Source organism: Sipha flava, unplaced genomic scaffold (genome assembly GCF_003268045.1).
Source record: "Sipha flava isolate LNK unplaced genomic scaffold, YSA_version1 48955_pilon_pilon, whole genome shotgun sequence".
Classification (NCBI taxonomy): domain Eukaryota; kingdom Metazoa; phylum Arthropoda; class Insecta; order Hemiptera; family Aphididae; genus Sipha; species Sipha flava.
The window spans coordinates 9,053-33,580 of record NW_020273302.1 but is presented as its reverse complement, the minus strand read 5'-3'; the positions used below and the strand labels follow the sequence as shown (position 1 = coordinate 33,580).

Here is a 24,528-nt window from a genome sequence, read left to right as displayed (position 1 = left end):
ATAATAATAATAATAATAATAATAATAATAATAATAATAATAATAATGATCACGTTTGATAGGCGTGAGTGCGACCTGTACAATAATACACCCATAGGAATAATTCATACTTATTAAGCCACGGAAAAGATCTGTTGCTAGGCATACATAAATTAAAATAATAAAATGTGGCGTTAAAACGAATAACTTTTTACCTCCGTCTACATTATACGCTAAAGCTATGCACAGAAAATCTTGTTTTTTTTCTCAAAGCACAGCTTATAAAATATTTTAAGTATACGACGTTCGAATGTATAAAACTCGTTGCAGTTAAGGAGACGGAAGCGTCCGTCGATAAAACCGATGCATAAGTGATGTTTTTTGAAAATAATTACGATAATGTAACATCTAACACAAATTGGATAACTTCTTAAGATTATAAAATTTTTTTTTTGGTTTGAAGTACCTAGCAGTTGAAATCATAAATATAATTATAATAACATAAGTGATAAATTACATCGGAAATTGATTCACGATCGAACCTAAGAAAACGATTAATATTCAATAGTAGTTCAACACGGTAATTATTGTTCTTTATTTTTGTCAAATGCACCTGTTTACGAATCCACTTGTCAAAAACATAATGACGTGAAAGTCGTTTTTAGATTTTAGTCGACAATTTTTCAAAATATTCCCAACCCACACTATCTTGAGATCATTTTTGGTGAACTTAATGAAAATGCGATCAAAGAAAGCTTAATGACGCTATTGATCGAGAACAATTTCGAAAAACTGATGAACTATCGATCATTTCCTCTCTTAAATCATTTATTTTTATTAATAATTTAAATATTAATGAAGTTTAATTTGGAATGAAAGATCTATAAGCAATATTTTTTCAGATAAAATAAGTTATGAAAAGAAAATTATATGTTTGTTTTGTATTCTATAAAAAAGGGTTGGGAATAAATGTATTTCAGTTCATGGTTAAAGATTGAATATCTATACGTATCTGAATCACATGTAACGACTATGTAGTATTATAAAATATTGTGCAACAATATTATTTGTTGTAAATTCAAATTGGCACAAAATTCTATACAGTGCAATAATAACAGTTGCACCGTCGATACTGCTAATATTACAGATCGTATTATTACACGGATGATCAATCTTATCTAGAACCAATTGACAACCAATTGAGGGATTTAGTCGAAATTTAGCATGTTCACAGACTTCGAGAAAAACAAATGCACGGGCAGTTATAATACGATAGTTTAACATAAAATTAAAACCAAATAACAATAATGACAATAGCAAGGAAAACGTAGTGTTATATAAGCATTTTAAAAATGTGTGGACTACTAATTATAGAGAAAATACGTATAAACAAAGCAGGAAGGTTTTACTCCATAAGTGTATAATAATAATAATAATAATAATAATATTTAATGCTACTTTTGTTAAAATTATTGATTTTTTTTTTTTTTTTTTTTGTTAATTGTTATAAATTTAAAAAATTCAAAAAAATTTTGTTTTTTCTACATTATTTCAAATTGTCCTCTGAAAAAATCAAGAGAAAAAAACTGAATTTTATTTTAAACGAATAGGTACAAAGACCGAAATATTAATCATAATAATATGCATAATCGATCGGGTAAAATTATGTACAACATACGATTGTTCACCGTCTCTCTAGTTCATGTTTCGGTTATTTGTAAATTTCAGAAGGCGAATAAAACATTACATCCGTAAACACTTTTACCAGGCGATAAAAGACAATCTAATCCAAAACACAAATATCCTTAAACATAGACAAGAACTTCCAAATTTCATGTTATAAAAATGACGAAGATTGCTTAGCACGATTCCGGCTTGTTTCCGGAAGAGAAATTCGGAACACCTAGTTTGCAGATTGCTTGAAGTTTGGATACGTTCTTCATACGTACTATTACTCGAAACACACGCACACATACACACACACAACATACACACACACACACACACACACACACACACACACACACACACATACACACACACACACACACACACACACAAACACACACATATACACACACATACACGTACACTGGTTATACCAATGTTTTTGAACATCTTGTGTATTCATAATATTTATTTAGAAAAAAAAAAAGAAATAAAGTTATAAAACATGAATGCGCCTCCAAAGGTCAGTTCCCACCACCGGTGTACTTGTACAATACATTCGTCCCTTGCGCGTTTCTCGAATACTGTTGGTCAATGTGGTTTGAGAAAATATTAGTACCGGTTTAGCGTAGTTCTACATACCGTTTGTCGGAACACTTAATTGGTATACTTGTCAAATGTACGATAGTCGTGAAGCTTACCAACCATGGGACCCTGTCGTAAGGTAAGAGTGTATGTGTGTATTATACACATAGAGTCTATATTTGGTATGAATATTATATACTTATATATTACGTTATAAAGCAATAACATAACATTATAAAATAAAGACCAACAGAAAAAGAAACGTACAAACGCGATTATTCAGTAAAGTAATAAAACTTAATAATAATTTAAATTATGATTTGATCACGTTTGAGGCGATTGGAATAAACAAAGGGGGACACGGACGAGGACAATAGTTTAGTAATACAAATCTTAAAAATTAGTTTTGTCCGCAATCGTCCTATTACTTAGAAACCTATAAAAATGATTGAAAACATTAAAATATGTTTTACAAGAGGAGTAATACATTTTACAAGAGTATGTTATTATTTATTATACAACGATTTTACTCTCATATATTGTTTCAACGATTTCGTATTAAACTATTTAAGTACCCCTGTGCGAACGTTTATTAATAAGATAAAAATTATTACTAAAAAAAATCGTAATTTAAATTCAGTTAAATTTATATTTATTTAATCGATTATTATTATTGATTTAAATTTTATTCAATAATAATAATAATAATAATAATAATTATAATCATATATAAGTAGTATAAATATTAAATATCACACTAAAACGCTTTTAAATGTTTGAATTTTCCGGGGGGAGATTTTTCGTTGTATAAACGTTTAATACGTATTGATTATATAATTATCGTAACATAAAAGCACACAGCGTATAATGTTGGTCCAATTAAGGCAATTGAAGTTCAATGTAATAGTAGTAATAACGTAGACACTATAAATATGTTGAACAATACGTATTTACACGCATGTAATCATCGTACCGCGTTTATATTATAATATATCATAATAATTAATATATGTTTATAGACAATGAGCACGGTGCGCGCGCACGAGCACACGCGCTTAAACGGAGCTCGGTGTGCGGTCGTGGTGCGGGGCACCGTGCGATTCATTCGATTGACTTAATGTTTAATGTTTTTTTTTTTTTTTTTCCCCCAAAACGAAAAAAACCAAAAGAACCAAAACTAACGAAAAATAGAGTTTTACATGACATTTGTTTCGTTATTACGGCAATATTAATAATAATCACGTAGACGACAGTAATGATAATAACAATAATAGAAATAATAATAATAACAATAATAATAGTGAACAGTAAACACTGAGCAGCTCCGACGACGACGAAGTCGACAACCATTCGAAGAATGGTCTCTCGGTCGCGGAACACCGGTCGTCGTCGTCGCCGTCGTCGTTGCCGTTAAAAATCATTATTGTAAAAACGTTGGCGTATTATTGCGATACCGTCGTGATGGTCGTGTGTTATTATTAAAATTCCGTCTGTTTGTACTAAATGTTTACGTTGCCGCGCCAAGTGGACGACGACGACGACCTGAGCGTGGGCGACATGTACGACATGAGATGGTCGGAAGAGGTCTCCGGCGGGCTGTGCGTCAGCATGTCGGTCTGCGAGCCGAGCTGGTACGACAGCTGGTGGTGCATGTTGTGCGAGCTGGCGCCCGGGCGCAGGGCCGGGCCGCGTTGCGAAGGGCTCCGTTCGAACGACACGCTGTGCTGCCGGCGCATTGGCGGTTGCTGCTGCTGCTGCTGGTAGTGCTGCTGCTGCTGCTGCTGCTGCTGCTGCTGGTAGTGCTGCTGCTGCTGCTGCTGTTGCTGCTGCTGGTAGTGCTGCTGCTGCTGCTGCTGGTAGTGCTGCTGCTGCTGCTGCTGATGGTGATGGTGCTGTTGCTGTTGGTAATGCTGCTGCTGCTGCTGCATGTAATGCGGTTGTTGCTGCATATGGTGTGACTGTTGTTGCTGCATATGGTGTGACTGTTGTTGTTGCTGGAGATGCAGCTGTTGCTGGTGGTGCTGTTGCTGCTTATGATGATTCTGCTGCTGGTGCTGCTGGTGCTGTCTCGACTGATACCCGATCGCCGGCGGTACGTACACCATGCTGTCATGGTCGCTGAGCTCGTAGTCGTCGTACTCGGTGGTGCGCATGCGCTCCAGGCGGGGCGGCATGCGGTCCATCGATTGGTAATCTGGAAGCAAAAATTCACGGCCGAAACCGTCTCGGTTACGAAACGCATTTATAACAACGCGGCTACGCATGCTCGGCGTGCACAGGATTGGTGATGCGGGCTGTTAAGTGGAACGCATTGGTTAGGATCACCGTTACCGTGACCCCGGTAACTTTGTTTATTTTTTGGGGGAGGGGGGGGGTCACAGAAAAAGTCTTCGTTCAGTTCGCTAAGGCGATGTACGTTACCGATGGTCTTGCCTTTTGGGTTAGGAATTTCATCTCTATAGCGTGACGTAAATGCTGGGTATGGAACAATAGATTTTTATTAGGAATCGGTTTGATTTTTTTTTTTTTTTTGAACAAATCAATAATAATAATCGATCGTTTAACAATATGGTGAATGACACACACACACACACACGACTTCTCCCAGGTCTGTCTATAACCTAAAGTGTGAAACTACATTGTTCACTTGCAGGTGTACATACGAAGCATATTTACAGTACACCCATTCGAAATAGCGGTTTCGTGCTGTCAAAATTAAGTTTTAAACGACCTAGTCTTGGGTAAAAATCGCGTGACCGAAGAGCGCGTTTCGCTAATGGGAACTGTAGAAACCATGCGAATAAATACGAATCAACTATTTTCTTCTTTAAATGTTAAGGATCTTACTGAAAGCACCCCCTCCCCTCATCGTTGTTGACATTATGGACACAGCTCAAGGCAGGTGGTTAAGAATATTATTGTTGTGACAAACTGTGATTAAACTGTATGGTTTTTTTCATTAATTAATTTATTAATTATATTATCAGATTACAATTACTTGTACACCAACTACTGTGTTATTGTGTTAGTTTGATGTTAGCAATTGCAATAAGTCTTTGTTTTGTTTTAATTTTTTTTTTTTTTAGTTCGATTCTCGAATGTTCATGATGTACGCCTAAATATTACACTGTAAAATGCGTAGTCGGTTTAAAAATATGTGGTGAAATATTGTAGTGAATCACCGAGCTCGATAATCATCGAAATAGATATGTACAGTATAACGTCTGATAACACCAATAAATATCGAATTCGATGGTTCACTATACATTTGCAAACTACCGAAATGTACAGCTCAAATAATGTAGGCGTATGTAATACGTCATAAAAATTCAATTGCTTATGTTGGACAGTTTATGGGTCTTACATATATGTACTTCTATGGTGATTATAAATATAACTAAAATCAATGAAAGTTTGAGTCTGTTTGTCTGGTTATGAAGCGTTCGTTACAACTTAATGTGCAGCCAAGGAATATTATTTTAACCAAACTGACAGATACACATTTGATAGAGGTTATGAGGCATATAAGGTTTTTTTGTATAACATTAACGCATTATTCTTAGACAATTCAATTCGACCTTTGATTGAGGACATACGGTGCACTCGCCAGTAACGATGACGACTACTTCAATGGAATCACTTCGTTAACGAACTACTCGTGAAATGTTTCCATACAGTTTAGCAAATACTGACCATGTAAGTAATTTTACAATAAGTAAAATTAAATTAAAATCTTAGTTTACAAAAAAATGAAAAAACCATGCGTACAAATCATCAATCCAAACTACCTCGCTACCGGCTTGCTGATTATAAATCGTCGATGAAATAATATAAATATATAATATATAACGCGTGGAAAGAAAAAAAACACCTTATGTTATTTGCCACACCAAAGATAAAAAATATCAATAAATGTTATAGCAATAGTGATGGCCAGTGTGAAGCGTGAAAATCAGAGCAAAACACAAAATGTTATCGAATATTAATAATAGTTCCTTCCACAGTTACAGATACAGGTATTTTCAAAAATTTATTTTTATTAATAACGCCTGTTATTACAAATGAAATGATAATATATTGAAACATGTTTCCTTTGTTTTTACGATGTAGCTTAATCCAGTATCACAAATTTAATCTGAAAGGTAAACTTTAAGTCATCACTGTAATAGTATTCTGAATGATTGACCAAAGATTATTTTAACTCTGCTTCCTAAGATTTTTCCGAATTCATATACTTGCAAAACTTGACCATTAGTGGGAAGTCTGCGTGTAATTCAACTTCGAAGTATAATCAACTAAAACAATACACGTAAGGTTTAAAAGCGAAATAAAAACACCGCAAAGGAATAATATAGGTTTAACAGTTATGTAGTACATATTATAACTAGTATTATTGGTCGAGATTATTAGAGATCGAAAATAGTTAAAAAAATTAATAGTTATACAAGGATTCGTAGATATTTATTAGTGTGCAATGTGCAGTGCAGAAAACAAAAGAGACGGTGGAATCTGATCTAAATGAAGATCCCGAGGAAAAATGTAAGAAGTTCAAAACATTGTTAGAATTAAATTATTGTCAGCACATCAGTCCAACTCGATACGAGTGAGTTACATTCCAGGTGGTTTCAACCATTTATGCACGTTTATTACCTACCTGTCGAATTCAAAACGATCAACCTGTATACTATACTTTATATATATATTCCTGTTTTTCATTTCACATGGAAATGTTAATCCTTTATATTATAATTCGTGTCGCGGCACAAGAGTGGCCATACTGTCGAACCAACTCACAGGGTGTGTTTGTGTGTGTGTTTGTGTGCGCGCAGTGACGTGAACGCTCATTAGTTCATTTATTTTTTCTTTGTTGTAGTTTGTTACGTTTTAATATTAGTTGTTAGTTATGTAAATTGGAACTAATAAAGAAAATAATATTAGTTAATAGAAATATGTCGTTTATAGTACGTGATCGTACAATAGACTTTCCGTTGTAATATTTCGTTAAAATAACAATACGATTTGCTGTGGCGATGTTGAACTTTGTACGATAGTATAGGAGTACATGAAATATTGGCCACGTAATAAATGGGTCAAAAAATATAGCCAAGTATTACAATTAAATAAAGAAAAATAGGCCAAGCAATATTGAATCGGAAAAAATAACAAAACCGGTAAAAAAGTTAAAGAAGCTTAGATAAATTATTTATTTAGATGGTTTTTTTTTTTACATAATATATTTTTTTTTCCAAATTTTATTTTTATTTTTGAATAAAATTTGATTTCGGAGATAATTATTCTGAGTGTATGGCTGTAATAATCTAAACTATATTATTTTATTTTATTATTACATATTAAATAGTGTTGTTCGACAGCTATAATTTAAAATAAATATTAAATTTGATTTTAGATTCTGAGTGAAGGAAACATGCTCGAGGGTGTATTTGTTTTATAACGATATTTTTGTTTTTTTTATTTTTCTGTGATCAAATTTCCCGATCTTAAATATCTTCAACAAAATTCTCATGTATTTACTTAGGAAATATTATACTTTGATTTTATTAGAGGTTTTTTCAATATCAGTAAAGACAGTTGATAGAACACTCGTGAATAATGTATTAAACTTCTTCCGGTGAGCGTTTATTAGAAACAAGATGCGTTTTGTTTAATATACAGCGTTCACTCTAAGATATTTTAATCATCTACGATTGTTGAAAATTGGTGATTTTAACTACGTCAATTTTATTGTAAAGGATTTTGAAATATAGTAAATTTGGCTTTTACGCAGCTAAAACCATTAAAAGTCTCAAAAAATAAATAGAGACATTTAATGAATTTAAATCTTTGAATTTTCCTTATTTTTGATCTGGAATAGCTATTGACAATTTTTTATGTCTGATACATATTCCTCAGTCCTTTTTTTCAGTTAATTTTTTCTGAGACTATTTTTATCAATTATCGTTTTGCAGGTATATCGTACACACACATGACATAATGTTATATCGAATCGTCGGGAAGCACGCCAATCCGCGTTCCGTCCGGTCTGCATACAAATAATAATTAATCAATTTACGAATTCCATTTTTACACTGACATCCGAACAACTATTTATTTCTTACATACCGTCGCATCCGCCAAAGCCTGTCGGAACGGGAAAAGTATGTAGTCGTTCGTTATAAGCGTGCAAACCGTAAGATGCCAAATTATTAATTTATCAGAGTTCATAGATGCTGTACAAATCCATATTATTACACACGAATATTTTTTCAAGTGAATGGGCTGTGCTAGATATTTTAGATTCTTCATTATACAATTTTTAAACAATATCGGATTTTAAAACGGAAACCTATGTTTTAATTTTCTGAATATTTTTATTACATATAAATCTAAATACAGCTCGATTTACTCGATAAAAATTGTTCTGTACCTATAATATGCATAAAATTTATGTACGAGATTTTATGATCCCGTAGAAAAATTTGACGAGGCAAGAGGATTAATAGGATAGTAGGAAGTAGTATTTTCAATCTAAATGACTAATTCACAAATTTATATAATACAATAAAGCAAAATCAAACACTTTTGATAATACATCAGTTTTTTTTTATTCTACAAAGCGTTTATAAACACAGCGTTCGATACAATACGAAACAACGTGAAATACTTAGTAGAAACTGTTTATGACATCAAAAAGGCAATTAAAATTGTTAAATTACATTTTTAACAAAAATAGACGAATTGAGTTTATTAATTTGAACCAACTGTCACATACACGAAGTGCCTGCTTAGAGAGTTGTTAAGTTTTAATTTTTCTTCTACTTGTCATCAGTGTAATCGTTATTAAAATTTTATGAATCAAAAGCTCTAACGAAAAACCGCACAATTCTAAAATCCGATTGTTCGTGACGCGTCCAGTCATAAACAGTTTTTACCCCGTATACGTCGCTCGTTTATAATATACTATTGTATTTATACGGAGATACACAATCCCGCAAATACCTTTTTATTCAAACGATTCCGCACAAAACTAATTAGCGAAGTTGCCGATTTTATTTTTGATTACTAATTACATCAACACTAATATTTCTTTGTGTGTACACATAGATGATTTAAATAGTTACTTATACTTTTTATAGGACAACTAATGGTGCTGAAAGCTTTTATCGCATACATAACGACCAATTTTTTCACCCACACCGCCATATTTATTTAATTATAAAATTATTGATGAGATTTCAGTCGGAAACCGAGACTAAAATCAGATCGATTACATTATTTAATGATCAGAAAATGTTAAATGCAAAAAAAAAAACAATAATGTATGAAATCCACCATTAATGTATACAATCAGTATAAATTTAATTGATGTACAATTTTTATCGCAAATTGGTCCTGAATATCAAGGGAGAAAATTATAATTAATCACTCATTTTAATATATATATATATAAATACGTAAAAATCGAACACCAAATAAAACAAATAAATCGGAATAAACTTATCTATACAGGTATTTTATTTTTAGTCATTCGTTTTATTTAACATATTCATTTTTTTTTTTATCATAACTGACTGTGTAGCAACAATTTTTATGGATAATAATAGGAAAAAAAAAAATCTCCTGTACTGCGAAAATACGCGGAATCGGGTCGATAAAAAGGGCCGTAAAGCATTTGCGCATCGTCTGTTTACCTAAATTAAAATATCGTACATCATATGCACATTAACATACCGAACGAATAGAAGGGTGTAAAATAATATATAGACACACGTTTTTGTTAAACAAGTATTTAAAAACTATACAATTAATACAAATTATTCTGTTGTTAAAAATTTAAGATTTAAATAATTTATTATAAATTTGATTAAAAATGAATTGAAAAAAAAAAAATGTGTTCTTTCAGTCAAGCAAATTATAGTTATAGTTAAATACAAAATATATGAGATAGGATAAATATGATATAGTTTGAGTAAAAATGAATCGATAGTAAACATAAATAAATACATTAAGCATTAAAAATATTGTTATGTACCGTTATTTTTACAAAATTAAACCTAATCGTTCAGTTCTATTGTTGGATAATATTGATGCACAAACTATGTATGATATTTTAATCGGTAAACGCGCGCAAACGATGTACAACGCGAAAATTGAACGATGCGCAAATGTCTTGCGAAAAAGGTCAAAGAAAAATGAACAATAGTAATGTGCAAAGGAAAACCGGCGATAAAAAGGTACACCGTGCGGAATCATTGTGTCTCCGCGGTGTCCCCCCCCCCGCGGTCTATACGCACGACGCGCGTACGACTCTCTACTCGTACCGCTGGAGCCGCACGACGGGGCTGGTGAGCACGTTAATGCTGGACACCAGCGAGCACGACAGTTGCCACTCACCTGACGACTGGTAACTGTTCATCATGGACGACATGATCGGCATGTCCATGCTCGGCGAGCTCCTGATCGGTCTGGCCAGCAGCTGCGGCTCGTTGGGGTCGGGCGTGACGGGCGGGTGCGTGGCGCGCCAGTACGCCTCCAAGTATTCGGATATGTGCTCGCACGCCTCCTCCAGCTGGTTCTCGTCCAGTATCACGTCGAACATCTCCGGCGGGCACTGGGCCAGTTTCTCGGACGCCACCATTTGCACGTTCAGGTGCCGGGTCTGCGATTTGCCCCGGGATTTGATCAGCCGCTGGAGCACCTGCGGGGCACGCGAAAACCACACGCGGTTGACACACACGAACGTTGTTACTGACGGGATCGTGGAGACGAAAAAAAAAAAAAACAAACGATCGAAAGAAATCGAAAGAAAAAAGAATTCCACCGTAAAACTCGGTCTCGAGCACTAACGTGAGGTTAAACCGCAACCGCGAGAGTTATGATTTTACTCGAGTTACTGTCGAGCAATCGATGTGCGTTTACGTGTTACGTCTATCCCTAGTTAAATGTTTTCCCCGGAGTTTACGAACTGTAACATTACCTATGACGGCCGTTCGCAGGGATTAGTGTAAGATGTTTTGTCGAAAAACGTGTTTACAGATCACATAGTTTATTGTGTTTCCTCGGTGTTTTTTTTTTTTTTTTTTTATTTGTAATCATTGTTTATTTTGTATACTATGTAAGAGTGGGAAATTGATATGCAATGTATAATTTTTTTTTTCTTTAAAGCTACTTGATTAGTTTTCAAAGCTCACGTAGCACAACCGAGCAATTACCGGAATCAATACAGAGCAATGAATCCGAGACACATGGTCTATTAAAGACAATATATTTGATAAAAATAAACTGTTTATGGTTCTATGAACTTGAGTAAAATCACATACTTTAGTTTTTGTCAGGATGTAATTTATTGTGACCAATGTCATTGAAACATTTTTGAAGTATTTCAAAATTTCAATAAAAGAAAAATAATAATTTAAATAATTCGGTTGTGAATTTTATTTATTATTTCTAGTTTCTATGAACGAGTTTAGTGACTAAAATATTGATTAGGAAACAAAACAAAATATTATTAAAACTTTCTCGCGAGTTCATATTTTAGCAGTATAAAAGTTCTATTTAATTCTTGCATAATCAGATGGAAACGTGTTTGACCATATAATTAAATTGTTTATATAGTTGAAGGATATTAGATGTCTCAAAAATAACACTCATGTGCTTGGCCCTTTTTTTTTTAAACTTTAAAAGAAAAATTAGGATTGTTGACGCATAAAAAAAACGTAATATATTTTAAAATAGCACTATGGTTTTGTGTTTTAAACACATTTTCTAAAGTGTATTCTATGCATAGTAGGTATATACAAAATTATAAACGTTATTACTTACTTTAGGCGACGATACTTTTAAGTACACTATGGTTGGCGCTAAAGAAGTTTTCGCTAATTGTGATGGATGATTGATCGTATCACAATCCAAAACAACAAGCTGTAAAATTGTCGTCGATATATCTCATTATTATATTAGTTGTACTGTAGTTCAACAATATTAGACTGATTTTGAGAAATTAGATGTACCTGTAGTGTACGAGCGAGTTCAAAAATCCGTTCGATTTCCTGTTGCACGTCAGCCATTATATTCGACCGCGAATTCGATCCGGGTTTACTTTCAATAATTGTTCTTTTTGAAGGATTATTGAGAAGTGACCTTTTAGCCAAGGAAATATCGGCCATTACGCGGGTTATAATGATTCTGAAAAATTAAATTAAATGGGCTTTTTTAAATTGTTTTCCCATGTCATACAATCTTAAAATACGTCGTAGGCTACATCGTATAACAAATTTTAGTTAAATTTTATATAAAATAAAAAAAAAAAAATAATAACTAACCTTCCTTCGAAACGATGTTTCAAGAAGTCGAATAAAGCTTTTTGCATCATATCTGTCACTTCATATCCTTTTAACGATGGTCCGACCAGTACAACTGGTCTCATTGATGGCACGACATCATAAGGTGGTGTGGTTTCTTGTTTTTTAAAGAAAATCTTTCGTTTGTCTTTTGCTGTCGGGGCAGTAAGCGTCGTTCTGGCAGAAATACGACCACTTCCAATAGGATCATCATCTTCTGCTACGAAAAATACCGAAATAAACAACAGTATCGTTGAAATTTATTTTGACCACTCTAGATTAAATCAATAATAAAACGACAAAAAAAAAAAAAAAAAAAATGAAAAATATCTAAATGTCTAACATAATGTACTAATTAACGTATTTTTATGGGCTCTACATTCTATGGCTCCGGATATAAAGCTCTTGCATTGATAACATAGCTCTTCAATAAGAAGAAAAACATAGCCAAATGTTATTTGTATTACTATGCAAGTCAAATATTTCATAATTAACAGTAGAATATGAATGTTATTTTTATTTTCTATGCTAATATTTTAGAGCTTCATAACTTTACAAAATCAATACATGATTAGTTTTTATAGCCGGATCCATCGAAAATTCTAACAATGCTACTATCCACCAAATAGGAAGTATTTGCAGTAATTAATAAAAGAACTTTAAGGATTGTAGAATTTTGTTTTGAGGTGCACAGTTGATGGGAAGGTGACGTAATATATGAAATGTAAAAAAATATTACAATTATTAAATTTTTATTTAGTGGTATTTTAAAATGTTTTTTAACATTTTTTAAAAAACGAATCAAGTGATCTGCGTATGTGTTGTTTGCTAATTTATATTTTATCGATTTATCATTTCATGCAAATAGCGATTTAGAAAAGAAAAGGATAATCATTGGAAAATAAACAGATCAAAACCATAAAACTATTTTAGTAGTAATAAAGATTATAATCTTAGAATACATTTGTATAGCATTAAACCTATTGTTATGAATGAGTGGCATATTCGGTATTAATTTATTTGTGTATTAATAAAATTTGAGAGTTTGTAATTTTAAAGTTAAACAGTGGATATTCATAATTCATGTTTCATAGCTTAATTCATGCCTAATAATATTTATCTATTTAATTATTAATGGCAGCTGAAACTTAAAAGTTCCAGATCTAATCATAATATTGAGACAATTTTTAAAATATCTTCACCGTTGAATAATATATTTTTATGTTTTCATGGAGTTTTAGGGTTCAAATTCATACATTTGTTTGCACAATTTCAAATAAAAGCTTCACAAGGAAATTTAAGAGATGAAAATATTTTAAAAGTGTATAATTTCCCAACCCGTCTCATAAAACAAATTTATTTTATATGCAAGTACAAGTAAATAGTTTATAAATTTTTTTAAAAAATAACATTAACTATCAATATTAGTTAGATATTCATGAAATTCGTTGAAATTCGAGGTTTTACCTATATTATTTTTTGGACATTTTATCTGTTTATATGGTGGTTGATACACGAAAATATGAGTAAAACATAGATCAGGAATTTGTTAATTTATTGTAATTTTTTAATCTCATTTAGCAAAAATTTTACGAATAACTGGTATTACGATATTAATAAAACATTTTTAAGTATAATGTTTTTTTTTCAACACGTAACTACAAAAAAAACCAGTTAATAGTTTATTATATGTAGGGTGTTTATTGATTAATATATTTATAATATTTATTATTATCCCTGTTCGTAGTCATGTATACAATTATTTGTTTTTGGGGCCCTCGAATCTCTTAGGTTTCATCAACATTTTAAGTTTGATCGTAAAATTCCTCTAAAACATCCTTTTTATTGTATTTTCGCTAACAACTTTGGAATCCATTTATTTTTAAATTTTTGCGATGCGATCGAAGAAAGAGAGATTGCAGTGAAAATTCTTTCTATGCTCAGCTTTCTTCAACTTCCCTTTTGTTCGTCAGCCAGTAACTCAATATGAGTAGTTCACCGGAATAGACAAGCTGATTGTAGACATGTTTATAATATACTTTTTTAATTATATTTTATATAATTTAATTTAATTTTGAATAATTTGATACCAATAGCGAGAAAATGGCAAGTGGGCTCCTAGAAAAATTTAGTCCCAATAGAGATGGTGAGTATAACAACTATATACTAGTTATGTGACCAGGTCGCAATAGTCGATTATGCGATAACGTACATTACATATTGCATTTGATCACTTATAACGTGTATACCTATTTAGTCTTCTGTCTACTATCGACTAGAACTTCGCATTGGTGTTTAAAGTGTTTTGCGTCATTTTAGTTTTAATATTTTTTATTGCAAGTCCATAACGAAATGAGTGAAAAAAGAAAAAAAGTGGTATTGTCAATTCAAGAGAAACTTGAATTGATTAACAATATTGAAAAGGGTACGTCGAAAAAATAAATCAGCTTGAAGTATGGAATAGGAGAAAGTACCGTTAGAGATATTTTTAAACAGAAAGATAAAATTAATGAAATTCGCGTCCGCATCAGATAACTGCTTATCAATGAAAAAAAGAAAAACCATGAAAACTAGCAATTATGAAAAATTAGATGCGGTTCTTTTACAGTGGATAAATCAAGTTAGAAGTGAGAGAACTCCTGTTTCAGAACCTATTGTTTCTGCAAAAGCAAAACAGTTTTTTGAAATGTTAGGTTTAGAAGGGAAATTTGACGCGTCATCAGGGTAGTTGACAAGGTTAAAAAAACGCCACGGAATAAAAGAAATGGGAATTCACGGCGATAAATTAAGTTGCGATGAATAGGCAGCGGAAGATTTCAAAATTAAATTTGAACAGTTTCTTCAAAAAGAGAAAATATCATATGAACAATTGTATAGCGCTGATGAGTCGGGGCTGTTCTGGAAATGTTTGCCAACACGAACACTTGCATTTGAAAGCGAGCGGCACGACCCAGGACATAAAAGCAGTAAAGAACACCTAACCATAATGACGTGCAGCAATGCGACAGGTTCTCAAAAATTAAAATTGGTAGTGATTGGTAAATCAAAAAAAACCGAGATCTTTTAAAGGGACCATAGCTGAAAACCTCCCAGTACCCTACTTTAACCAAAAAAAAGCCTGTATGAATCAAGAAATATTTAAAGAGTGGTTTGAAAAAAATTTTTTTTCCCAAGTAAGAGAACATCTCAAGTCTCAAAATTTACCTCAGAAAGCTGTATTGCTTATTGATAATGCCCCATCCCACCCAGTTGACTTGAAATCGGAAGATGGAAATATTTTTGTCAAATTTTTGACTCCTAATATCACAGCTTTCATCCAACCAATGGATCAGAGGGTAATTGCTTCTATGAAGAAAAATTATAGAAAAAGTTTGCTTGAAAAAAGAATTGAAGAGGGCCATGATCTTAAAAGTTTTTGGAAAGATTATACAATTCTTGATAGCATTTATGACATAAATACTGCTTGGAGGTTAGTTAAGCAAACTACGTTAGTCAAATCTTGGAGAAAAATTTTACCGAGTGTGGAAAATACTTTGATAGGGGAGGAAGAAAAAGAAGTCTCTGCTTTTGATTTGGCTAATTTTTCTAAATCTCTAACTAGAGGAGAGAATGTTGACGAAGAAAACATTAATGAGTGGATAAATTGTGATGCCAATGATCAAGGATTTGAGCGTCTTAGTGATGAACAAATAGTAAGTGAAGCATTAGGTACAGTTTCGGAAAGTGAAGGCGAAGAAGAAGAAAACGATGAAGTAAATAAAGTAAAGCAAGTGAGCCATGAAGCAGCTTTAAAACATGTAGACGGGATCATTAAATTTCTAGAAGAACAAGACGATACAATTCTGTGTGATAAAATGTTATTAAAAAAACTTCAATCACAAGTTAAAAAGAAGAGTTTTCAAACAAAGAAATAACAACTTGTGACTGATTTTTTTGTACATAAATAATTTCTAATTTTTATTAATTTTTCATTATACATGTACATACATGTGTATCTTTTTTAATAATACATATGTAATAATAATTTTTAATTTCAATTTCCAATTTAGTTTTTATTATAAAATTTAATTTTGCGGATTATCCGCGGAATTCGTTTATCCATGGATGTCCTGCCACCCTATTCCATGGATAATCGGGAGTAAACTATACTATCTATAGGGATTGCTATCAGGGGTGAAGAACAAATTACTTTAAACCGTAAGAGTAATGTTAAAAGTAAACTTTTAAATATAAATTTGCTCTCTACGAAATATAACTTCAAATACGCCACTGGATTATTAATGTAGTAAGATTAAATTAACAACAGTTTTTCAAAACAATTTTTTTTCTTTATAAAGAACACATGCAAAAAAAAAATATATCAAAAATGTATAAAAAAAAATACTATATTAAAATAAAATCAAACAATTCATTATTATCAAATACACAAGCTTAATATAAAGCAAACTATAAAGAAGATTATGTTTAATAATACTGTGTACTGAATAAATCGTTCTTCCCTAGATCATAATTTCTTTAATCATTAGAGTGATTAAAATTATTTCTGTAGATACTAATAAATAAAAAAAAAAAAAAAAATAGGAGAAATTATTTTGGAAGAACGAACGAAAATAACAAAATGACAAATACATTGCAACAGATCTACACCATACACAAATGATACACAAAATAATATGACATTAAAATGTATTTTGAAATTTAAAAGAAATTACAAGAGAAAAAAAATAATTTTAACTACAAGTTTATTATTATTGAAAGTAGGTAAGTACATGTTTTGTGAACGACAAGTGTTTCCATTTCTAGTTTATAGAGAGATTAGTGTGCGTTTTTTTCTCATTAAATAAAGCTTAACTACATACAGATACTACTGTGACGTGTATTAACGTGGTATACTTGTTTCAATTGATTTTCAATGACAGTGTATCTATTTTAGCTGTTTCGCCCTTCAAACGGTAGATTACGTCTAAGGAAATTAATAAGTTGTGAACATTTGTATTGATTCCAACTATAGCAGGTAATGGTATTAAATCGGAAATTACTTGTGATATTATATTATTTTTTATGAGTATACATTTAAATTTATTTTTAGGTTGGTTAGATAAATCAAATTAAACATTTATTTACTTACTCAGAGTTTAATAATATTAAACTCCAAATTCTTCTGTCGATATCTTTACTATACCAAAAATGAATATTAAATTCATACAAGTACTGTTCACACTGATCATAAATTTAAAATTTTTTTCGTTTCATAACGCACTCTGTCAAAAATAAATTATTGGAAGAAAAAAAAGAAATAGATGTATTTTAAATTATGTTTGACGAAGTAATTCATTTCAAGATTGCTTGACATGCACATTTTTTTTGTACATCTAATATTTTATTATCTCTAAATATGGTACTCGATTTTTTATTCGATAGTATAATAATTTATTTTTTATATTTACCGAGAAAATGTTTAAAAAATATGAAAAAATAATATTGTGATCGTTTGTGTTGCACACAAAACACACGCAGACAAAAAAATTTAAATCATAAATATTATTACTTTTCATAAACCAGGATAGTCAGTACATACCGGGAGTAGGAGGGGTGGAACCCCCTGAATCACCCCCCTTATTGGTAGACAGCATATCATTTATTACACCACCTAAGTTTGATGATGACGAGTTTTTGGAAGAATGATTTTTTGAGCTTCGTGATGGGTTCATCTGACGCAAGAGTTCGAGTTTGGCAGGGGATGGTATAAAACCCACATCAGAGCCCTCTTTCACCAGGCGGCCTATCCACCAGTTATTGTCATACTTCTCCTGTAATGGTTAAAAACAAAATATAATAATAACAATAATTTGTTTTCTGATTAATATTCAAATTATTTTTGTTAAAATTATAAATAAAAAACACATTAAGAATAAAAGATTTACAATAAAATAAGGTGAATAGCTATTCACCAATATTAATTATTTATTAACAATAATGACAAAGTGGGAAAGTTATAGTTAAGTACTATTTCTTTTTATATAAATTAAAAATAATCCATTATATACTGTTAAATTATTCAGTAAAATAATATTGCTAGTTAAATTCGGTTATATTATTTAATATTATGATAAAGCGGTTTCAAAACTAATTTATGAAATCATTTTTTTTTTTTGTATATTTGAAATTTATTCCTTAGATATACAAATTAATTCATGAACCTATTTATATTGATCATATTTTATTTGGGTATTCAAATGATAAAACTTTTGTAATATTGTCAAAAGTCCTTCAATAGCATAGGCTATGAGCTATGTATATTAATACATAGGTTAATAAAATTAATAGATAAAAATAGAAATAATTATATCACTACATTAAATATAATATTAAATTAATTAGATTTTTGTTTATAAAACTTTTACTGTTTGCATAAACAGTAAGAACTACAAATTTTGTTTATTATGTTATAACTTATTATTTATTTTTTATTATATTCTATAAAACAAAAACAAAGGAACTATAAATATATAATAATATATATTACATTGAATATAATTTGAATCTAAGCATAATAATAATTTATAATTTTCATACTCATAAAAATACCTAATTTTTTTTTATCTGTTATTTAATTATTTATATGGTTGATAAGTAAATGGATTATTTTAAATTTTTGTATACAATGTACAGTATCATTATCTATTACAGATTAGATCACGAACTTCGTACCGGAAGAAATTAAATTTCATTTTATCTAATTGTATTATAAGATATATACGATATAGTAAAACTAATTCATTATAAAATAAAATCGTTATATCTGAATCATCGTTGTAGCAGATATCGTTATACTCAAATAAATTTACTAATTTACTACACTTGAGATATCAATCTTATCAAATCATGGCTCGAGATCGTTTTATTTAGAATATCATTTTAGACGTAACACTAGTACATCGTAATAAGCGGATTCGACTATTTTTTAATTGTATTAGTTTAATTTTTACATAAGAAAAATATAAAAATGTATTTGCATACAATTTGTTTCATATCAATATTGTATAAGTTGTATAACAATAACAATTAGTTCACTTTTCAATTTTCAATCAATAGAAAATAGTGTAAAAACAATCATACTATTGCTGTTTTTATTTTAAGATTTACATTGAAAAAAAAAAAATAAAAACAACTTTATATAAATTTGTATTATGTTATAATAATCAGAATAAGTGGTAATTTATAAGTGAAATATTATCATAATTGGTAATGGATAATTTACCGTCAATACTCTGTTCGAAAAGAGAAAGATATCTGCTCAAACAAATTTATTTTTAAAGAAACATAAATATAGTACTATATCATAGAGACATGATCAGCAAGAGTATCAAAATTATGATCAGTGAGCATTACGAGGGTGGTAAGTATAATTTATACTTATAAAGCTTAATTTATAAAAAAAAGTAGTGAATAAAATATTAAGGATTCTTAAGAATGTCGTAAAGTTCCTTTCACAAAGTGTATATAATACATAATAGTAGTCTAAAAAAATCACAAGAACAAATTAGGTCTGAAGGCGATGTACTTGCTACGTTTAATGTAAAAGTGGATTTACGAAGCTTCTTGATCGTTGTATATTGTTATATTTTTAATTTTACCTTCATGTATAGATGTAGGTATGTATTTATAACTTTGATATTTTCATCAAAATATAATCAAAACAGATTATTCTATTTTTTTTTTTTTTTTGTGATTCATCGTTAAAAATAGGTACCTATTATATAATTTCTATGAAAGGAAAAATACATTTTTATACTTTATTCTTATAACATTTTTTCGGTATTAAATTATAGTGTTGTTATAACAGCTGAGTTTTACAAACATAAATATACACATTCAGTACTATAGGCGTATACAGACCTTTTTTTTAGGGTGTACAAAAAGATGCTGCTGCCTCCCCCTCCCACTGAAAGTTTTTTTTAAGCGTTCAAATTTCTAGCAAAAATATACACACAAATGTTTAAATAACTATTTAATTTAAAATTTTAATTTTTTCCTCAAAAAAAGTAACTGAATGGCTATTTTTTAGTTATTATAAATATCTACATAATTGAAATTTAAAATAAATTACGAAAAAAGGAAAATTAAATATATAACACCTGAAATGGTTTGATTAATATATTTAAATAGTGTAAATAAATAAAAACATAGTCATTTATACTTCAATGAATGAACAAAATAAATTTTATAAATAATCATAAATGATCGTAACGTAACTCTGCATTCAGCTGAGTTTTTAATGATCAATAATATCTTTCAGTTTTATACTGCTATTTCTTGCCCTGTAGTTAAAAGCATTAAGCTGTTTAACTTTCTTTAAGCAAAGTACTTCTTAATTTTGTTAATAGATTAAATTGTTATTACATTAGTATATAATTTGTGTTTCAAAAATAAATGAAAATGTCTAAGACTGAATATAAAAATATAATAATAATTATAATAGACTACAAAATCACATAATATAAATTTAAAGACCAAATATGTCATAATTTTTATTTATTTTTGGTACTTTAAGAATCAAGGCTATGTGTTCAGGGTAATCTGCTGCATACACGTCTATGCTCAATACTTAAATTGAGAGAAATTTACAAAGAGTTGTTAAATTCAATTTTATTTTTATTTGTTTATATAGTATCTAAGGCATAGAAATTTAAGTAGTTCAAAAAAAAGTAGTTACTATGTTTTTAAAATATAAGATAAATAAAGATAAATATAAGATGTGTAAAGACACTTAATTAAAATAACATAATTTAATAAACTTTAACTGATTAATAAATTGTGATGATATAAGTATAAAAAAAATATTATAAAACCATTTTAGTTTCAAGAAATAATAATTAAATATTTAAAAAATTAATTATTTTATTATTTAGTGGACTTATATTTCTATATAGTTAAAGATCAAATTCAAAACAATTTAGTAAAAAATTTGATTTATGGTGGAAATAAACCCATTTTCCAAGAATTAATTGTGTACATTTAATGAATTATATTTTATTAACCAGAGTACAAGTGGCTTGTTAAGTAAAAAGTTTATTCAATAATATATTCTATAACCAATGGGATATAGTCGTAATTTATGTTTTCATGATGTAAAATATTACATATTTACTATTTTTCAAATATTCAGTGAAATATACTAAAAGGAATCATTTTTGAAGTATTGAATGTCTATCGATTTTTAAAAAAAAAAAATCTTCATTTATATATTTTTATTTATTTTCCATTGGAATTATAATATTATTTTCAAAGCTCTAATTATGTAATCATTGATAATTTATGAATTATACCTATAATTGTTCATACTTTTGTATACACATACTACATTTACTATACTACATACTACATTTTATATAGAAAATTAATTAACTATTCTATAGGATGATTTTAGTTTTAAATTCATTTATAGTTAAAGTCATATAGAACAAATTTAATTGGTGGCATTAGGATTACGTTTGACGTCATTCCCATGTAATATTATTAAATTACAAGAAAACATTTAGATTTTATTATTTTCAAATTATAAAATCAAGTACATGAATCATACAACGTCATGAATGAATTATTCATTTTATAAAACTGAAATTTTTGGTTTTGGTATTGCTAATTTTTATTTGAATTTAGTGCTCGTTATTAAATTTTAAATATGTTAAAAATTTATCATTCTATCTTATTTATCTATTTATTCAAGATAAAAATTGATATTTGACGTATATTGTTAAGGGTTTTTTTCTTTATTTAACCATTAATAAATTTGTTTATTTGTATTAATGTTCTTCAGTTACTACTTTTTGAAAATGTTGATTGTAGATGTTTAGATTTTAAATAAAGTTTGATTCAATTTTTCAAACATGAAAAAATTATTGACTTAATCATTGATTTATATTTTAAATGACAAGTCAAAACCATTACATATTGATAAGATTAATAGGTACAAATAACTATTTTTCTCTAATCTAGATATTACTATTTCAATGATCATTATTATAAAACCGAATAAAACTGAGAAATTTAATAAGATAATAAAATTAGTTAAAAATAAAACTGTGAGTGAAAAAATTTAGTTTTACAGTGTGATATTGTTTATTATTTATATTTGAAAAATTAATATTTTATAACTAATTTTACAATATGGTAATTTTCCAGTCACACGAATGAGATACAAATTATATTATTTTAAATGAATACACTACTATTTGTACAAAACTAATATCTATATAGATACTAAATGTTCTTTTTAGTTGTATCATATTATATCATGCGAAGTGTAAAAAATATCAAGACTAATATAAAAATAATAATTATGACTTATTTAATCTAAATTTTGGACTAGCTGGTCCATTAGAATTTCACCGATTTCCAGCCAGTCTGTTGTTTTAAACAGAAAATAATTTTTTGTAAATATAAAATTTTTAAACATTACATTTTTATTAATTTGTTTTATAATTTAAAATAATTATGCAGTGACTTAAAAGCAAACATTTTTCTTAAAAATTACTGTTATATACTTATAAATTTAATCAATAACCACAGATATCTCTTTGAAAACAAACATACTGTAATATATATATGGTTCAGTACGATGCCATTAACAGACAATAGTTATTTGTGGTATGCAGTAATAAATAAAAAAAAAAAATGTTTATGGCTTTTTTTTATTGTTAATATATTTATGAAAGTTAGAAAAACTTAAAAAATATAATAACTGGACCGTCTTACACATTCGCTCAAAAAAGTGTGCTGTTTATAATCAAAATTGTAATAAATATAAAAATGTTTATTAACCGTTTAATTGCACATGTATTATAAAATATATTGAACATACCTTGATATGCAAAAAATCTTTAATATCAAATGTGATCGCACAACCTTGTATTGGTGAGTCATCGTCTTTTTTACCGTCGAATGCAACGTTTGTGCGAACGGCAAACGCCACCGGTTTTGTCTGAAATAAAAATTATATTATAAAATTAAAAAAACCATTATAGGTAATTTTAAACTAAAATTTAAATATAATGAGTCTAATTGAAAAGTCATATTGTTTAGTCTAAAGCACTTAGGAATGTGTATATTAATTCAATTGTGTTAATATTAACTGAGTATTTTCTTATAAGATTAAGACTCAACCAATTCAAATTAATGTAATTCCAATTGTATTCAAGTTCAATAGATAAAAATGTATTAGAAATATTGGGCGATCACCCATAACAATACGTGCATTGTTTCAAGATTTGCTAAATGTGTAGGTACTGTTTAACTCAATGTAGGTACTTACACGACTGTTAAGTAGTTGTGAACGAGCTCTGTGCTCATTTTCGCGCCGCAGCGCTTCTTTTTCAATGCCCAGAGACAGGTCCGCTGTATTTGTTATGACGTCTGAATCTTCGGATCCCTGAAATGTGAAAAAAAAAAGTTAAAAGTTATTGTATCCAGGTAAAAGTGCTAACATTCACATAAACTACCGCAAACAACTCGATTTTCCTATAAGTCATATTGATTGTAGATTGTCTTTAAAACTTATACGACTAGAAAATTATTAGAATTGATTTTATTTTTTCAAATACTCATGCGACCTTTGTAGTTGTAAGCTAAAAGCTTTATTCGAATAACCAATCACCGTGTCTTACGAGAGAGCAGTTCTGTTTCTAACAGTTTAACACCTAAGGGAAAACTAAAACGGTCTGCGGTATGAACAAATCGTGATTAAGACAGACCGTTTTGGGAATGGCTCGAAACAGATTTCTCAGAATATAGATTTCGATGATTATAAACCGTTTGAATAACATTATTTTAATTAATACGATCGCTTTATACAATATTTATTTGCGTAGGGATATTTTAAGTTATATTTAATGAAGTAATTCATTAGAAACGGTTATTTTATGTATTTTTTTTGTATATTGTTGTATTGTTGTATTTT

The 24,528-nt window shown here is 29.5% G+C and overlaps 1 protein-coding gene across 4 annotated transcripts; it reads right to left on the bottom strand.

Annotated features, from left to right (window-relative positions):
- Nucleotides 1-3,359: 3,359 nt before the first annotated feature.
- Nucleotides 3,360-24,000, bottom strand: LOC112689990 (voltage-dependent L-type calcium channel subunit beta-1-like; the record flags this gene model as incomplete). Of its 4 annotated transcripts, none has more annotated exon segments than XM_025563880.1 (8): nucleotides 3,360-4,426; nucleotides 10,624-10,927; nucleotides 12,052-12,150; nucleotides 12,240-12,414; nucleotides 12,552-12,789; nucleotides 18,148-18,379; nucleotides 23,434-23,553; nucleotides 23,884-24,000. In XM_025563880.1, coding segments are annotated over 8 exon segments (1,980 nt in total), but the record flags the coding sequence as incomplete, so codon positions are not given.
- Nucleotides 24,001-24,528: the final 528 nt, after the last annotated feature.